Source organism: Triticum aestivum, chromosome 5D (assembly GCF_018294505.1).
Source record: "Triticum aestivum cultivar Chinese Spring chromosome 5D, IWGSC CS RefSeq v2.1, whole genome shotgun sequence".
Taxonomy (NCBI): domain Eukaryota; kingdom Viridiplantae; phylum Streptophyta; class Magnoliopsida; order Poales; family Poaceae; genus Triticum; species Triticum aestivum.
Genome location: NC_057808.1, coordinates 410,662,294 through 410,666,029, shown reverse-complemented (window position 1 = coordinate 410,666,029; position 3,736 = coordinate 410,662,294). Strand labels below are relative to the sequence as shown.

The 3,736-nt window shown below is 44.0% G+C and overlaps 1 protein-coding gene across 1 annotated transcript; it reads right to left on the bottom strand.

The window, feature by feature from the left end:
• Nucleotides 1–738: 738 nt before the first annotated feature.
• Nucleotides 739–3,264, bottom strand: LOC123125181 (uncharacterized). Its single transcript, XM_044545710.1, has 3 exons — nucleotides 2,592–3,264; nucleotides 2,258–2,484; nucleotides 739–1,605 (listed from the first exon to the last, which is right to left on the bottom strand). The coding sequence occupies exons 1-3, from the start codon at nucleotides 3,037–3,039 to the stop codon at nucleotides 979–981; spliced, it is 1,302 nt and encodes a 433-aa protein (XP_044401645.1). The 5' UTR covers nucleotides 3,040–3,264; the 3' UTR covers nucleotides 739–978.
• Between the last annotated feature and the right edge of the window lie 472 nt (nucleotides 3,265–3,736).

Sequence of the window (3,736 nt, the reverse complement as noted above, 5' to 3'; positions counted from 1 at the left end):
AACAAAAAAATCAAAAGTATAACGAAGAAAAAAAAACTTGAGAAACCAGTGAAAAAACAAGGAAAAAACAAACGAAATCAAAAACAAAGAAAAACAAGAGCAACGCGAGCGATTGCGCTAATGTGCCTGCCCAATTCGGCGAATACCAGCTAAATCCTCTCAAGGTTCAAAATAGACCGGATGCTGATTTCAGGGATTGAAAGTTCCTGGTTTGATTTAGCTTTCGCCTACAAGTTTAAGGCTTATTTTGGACTTTTACCTGCATCTTGTGATGCGCGAGACTGTGTATAGCTCAGTCAATCTTTTATCAATGCACCAACTCTATTCTTGAGCAGGAAAGATCGTTGCACTGATGAGGCTAAGATCGTAACTAGCGTCACTCAAAGCCTCCGGCTATGCCTGGAATGGATCCCTATGCCAGCTTGCTTCTGATGTGTTTCTCTGTTTTCAAACTCAGAAACTGATATTATACGTTGTGGGAAAGACTGGTTTTTGCGACGGTATTCAACGGACTCCTTTTTTTTTATAGTGTGTTGCCACAAAGAGCTGAGAAGTTCAGTGTGCTATAGCATAGTTTCTCTACAAGGAATACCGAATACCCAAATGATGTGTTTCACCGTGTCAAAAACTCGGAAAATAACAATGTGTTTCTCAGCTTCAAAACTCAGAAAATAAGAATGCATTATACACACTGTGTTGTGCCAAAGAGCGGAAAAGTTCAATGTGTTGTGGCGTAATTTTCCCTAAAAGGAATACCAGACAAAATGTCATCAGACCATACATAAAAACTTGTAAGCCCCAGAATAACTCGATCTCCACATCATAGAAGCGGACTAACTCATATTCTAGCTATGAACTTGCAAATTTTACACGGTTTGCACTTCATATTATGAAGGCTTTTTTTCAGTCAGTCATACTACTTGATGCCTAGAGAAGAGATCACATCACAGTCAAAATCTTCACCTTAAAAAGGCAAACTTAATAATACCTTCTCAAAGCACTGTCATAATCATACTTACAACTCGGAAGAAGGGACCATGTGACAGTTACCTCCATCTCACAGGAACCAATCTTAATATTCTCCTTGGTTTTACCAGCCTTCTTGGGAGTGAAAGTCTTACGAACTCTCCTCACATCTTTCTCATCACCACCACGCAGTGCCTTCGCCGAAAACAAGAGCTTACCTTCGGGCTGCCGAAGCTCGACGCAGACCACACAGCGTGAAAGCTCAAGCCTTCCACCACCATCAACTGGCAACCTATCTCCTTCAAAAGCAAGCAACGGGATCTCCATGTCTTCCAAACTAGCTGTGCTGGCAGTGAATAAACCTCGGCAACCAGGCCAAAACCCATGCTTTCTGACTTTGACACTGATTGCGGCTTCCACACAGTCGTACATTCGAAGGTATGCCAACTCCAATGTGCTAAGCTTGCTAGGGACGGCACCATAACAGGGGCTGCAGGGCATAGACCTGACTACTAAATAGCTTAAATCTCTATCCTCAGATTCTGTGGCGCCCTTCGCCTTCAGATCAACCTCAACATAGGTAGGATGTACATCCACCACAACTCCTCGGGTAGGACCCGTCAGCGTAAGAAATCGATCCTGCATGCAAAATAATAGTAGTGCTTCAGTCTCGTCATAGAAAATGTTGTTTTTGACAAAGAGGGAAATTCCTCTTCAATCATAATAATTGAGGACCATCAATAGCTGAATATACCCAAACCAAGGAGTCCCAATCTGCACATGATCCGCTTTTTAACGGGCAATTGTTCCTAAACTTAATTAGAAACTTACTGCAGGCAAATATGGCAAAACTAAATTATGATGAGCAAAATTAGCCAGGAGGCATGAGCTACTAATTTGTGTTGGGTGACCAAGCTTGTTCAGATCATCACAACCACTAAGACTGATGAGAGTAATCTGAATTATCAGTTACCTAAAGCCAAAGAAGATGTAACATTGGGTAGCATAGTGAAATCGAAAACGATATAAGATAGGAGTACTTGTCTTGAACCTCTAGACCAACCAGACAGCGCACTATTATATCATACCTGAAGTTAGCTACTAAAACTGAATAGCTAGTATTCATGCACGGAGTATATGAAGCTCCTCGTTTATGGTTTGGCATTTGTTGCATATATTAAATTTAGCCACTCCATCCTATCATCATGTTAAATTTAGCTGAAAAAAGAGTCCAATGAATCCATATAATCTGTATGCATGGAGTAGCAATGATTCGTAATATAGCACAAACCTTCTTAGTAAGGGTTTGGCAGTTATCCCTTTGGCGATCGAAGACCATGATGCGATTGTGATCCAGCACATCCCGCACGGCGATCGAACCAAAAACCTGTAATGGCCACTTGAGGGGCTTCTTTATCTTGCGGACTTTGATCCAGAAGATCTGGAGCATCTCCTGGGTGCTGGCGTAGCACTTGGTAGGCCGACGAAGGCCGGTGAAGCACGAGGCGGGGATGGACGCTTCATGACAGATATATAGTGCAGTTACAGTTAGTGATGATATGGATATGATAATACTTGTAGAGGTGTCAATGTGGTACTCGTATGATATATAGGAGGACGCTTACTGGTCTGGTCGAAGGGGCCGTAGTGTCGGGCGAAGATCCAGTCCCAATCTGCGCGGTGGCCGCGGGCCTCGTAGGCATATGGATCGGTGTTGGCTTCCTCAGGTCTTTCCCCTTGCTTCTCTCTCGCTTCCACCATCATGTCGTGGGCCGACCGATTGCCTCTCCTCTTCTTCTTGGCTCCGCTGTTGGCCGCCTCCTCAGCCGCCTCGTCGGCCAGCCCCCCCAGTCCCATCATCATCGCCATCGTCTCCTCCTCGGCCGCTTCCTCGGCGGCCTGATCAGATTCAGACGGAGCTGCTGCTTCTTCAGACTTGACAGGCTCATCATCAACATCGTCACCATCATCATAATCCACCGCCGGCATCTCCACCTCAGACACACTCGACGACACAATGTCTACATGGACTCGTAGTTGCCGCCGCCGCAGTCTTGCCTTTCTGCAAGGCATGCCCACGATTTCTTCTTCTCTTATTTCCCAAACTCTCGACGACGCCGACGAGACGTGGAGCCGTAGCACCCAGCGTCCTTTCTGTCCCAGGATGCAGCGGTGCGGTACCCGGATCGCTCGGCAGACGACCCTGGTCGTGCGCGCGGTGGCTAGGGCACAGGCGAAGGAGGGAGGGAGGAAGGAACACGATGAATCGCCCAGTCAAATCCAACGGCCCCGCAGACCGTAAGATTTTCTTTCTCTAGAATAGCGAGAATATCAGAGGTAACAGCGGTTTCCACTAAAATTGTCTTTTTAGGGAAACAGCGGTTTGCACATGAAGACGGGCTCCCTAAGGAACCCAGATGGGCCGGCCTGGACGCACTTCAGGCCACAGCCTCGGTTTTTTCCCCTGGTTTTTTCACGTTTAATGTTTTCTTTTCTACTTTTTTTTTTACTTTTGTTTATACTCATAATATTCTAAATGTATATATTACAAAAAAATCTACATAAAACATTCGAAAAAAGTTAACTAAGCATTTGAAAAATGCTAAATGTGTAGAAAGAAAATGTTTGTCATGTATATGAAAAATGTACAAAACAAATTCAATGTGTATGAAGCAAATTGATCATGTATTTTAAAAAATTTAATCAAGCATTTGACAAAATATTGAACAAGTATTAAAAATGTTAAATGTGTATAGAATTTTTTTACCAT

Excerpts from the sequence above, each read along its gene's own strand:
- LOC123125181 (XM_044545710.1), bottom strand. The coding sequence starts at position 3,039 with ATGCCTTGCAGAAAGGCAAGACTGCGGCGGCGGCAACTACGAGTCCAT. Across the intron at positions 2,485-2,591 it reads CGGCCCCTTCGACCAGACCA|CGTCCATCCCCGCCTCGTGC; the intron begins GTAAGCGTCCTC and ends TCTGTCATGAAG. Across the intron at positions 1,606-2,257 it reads GCCAAACCCTTACTAAGAAG|GATCGATTTCTTACGCTGAC; the intron begins GTTTGTGCTATA and ends TTTTGCATGCAG.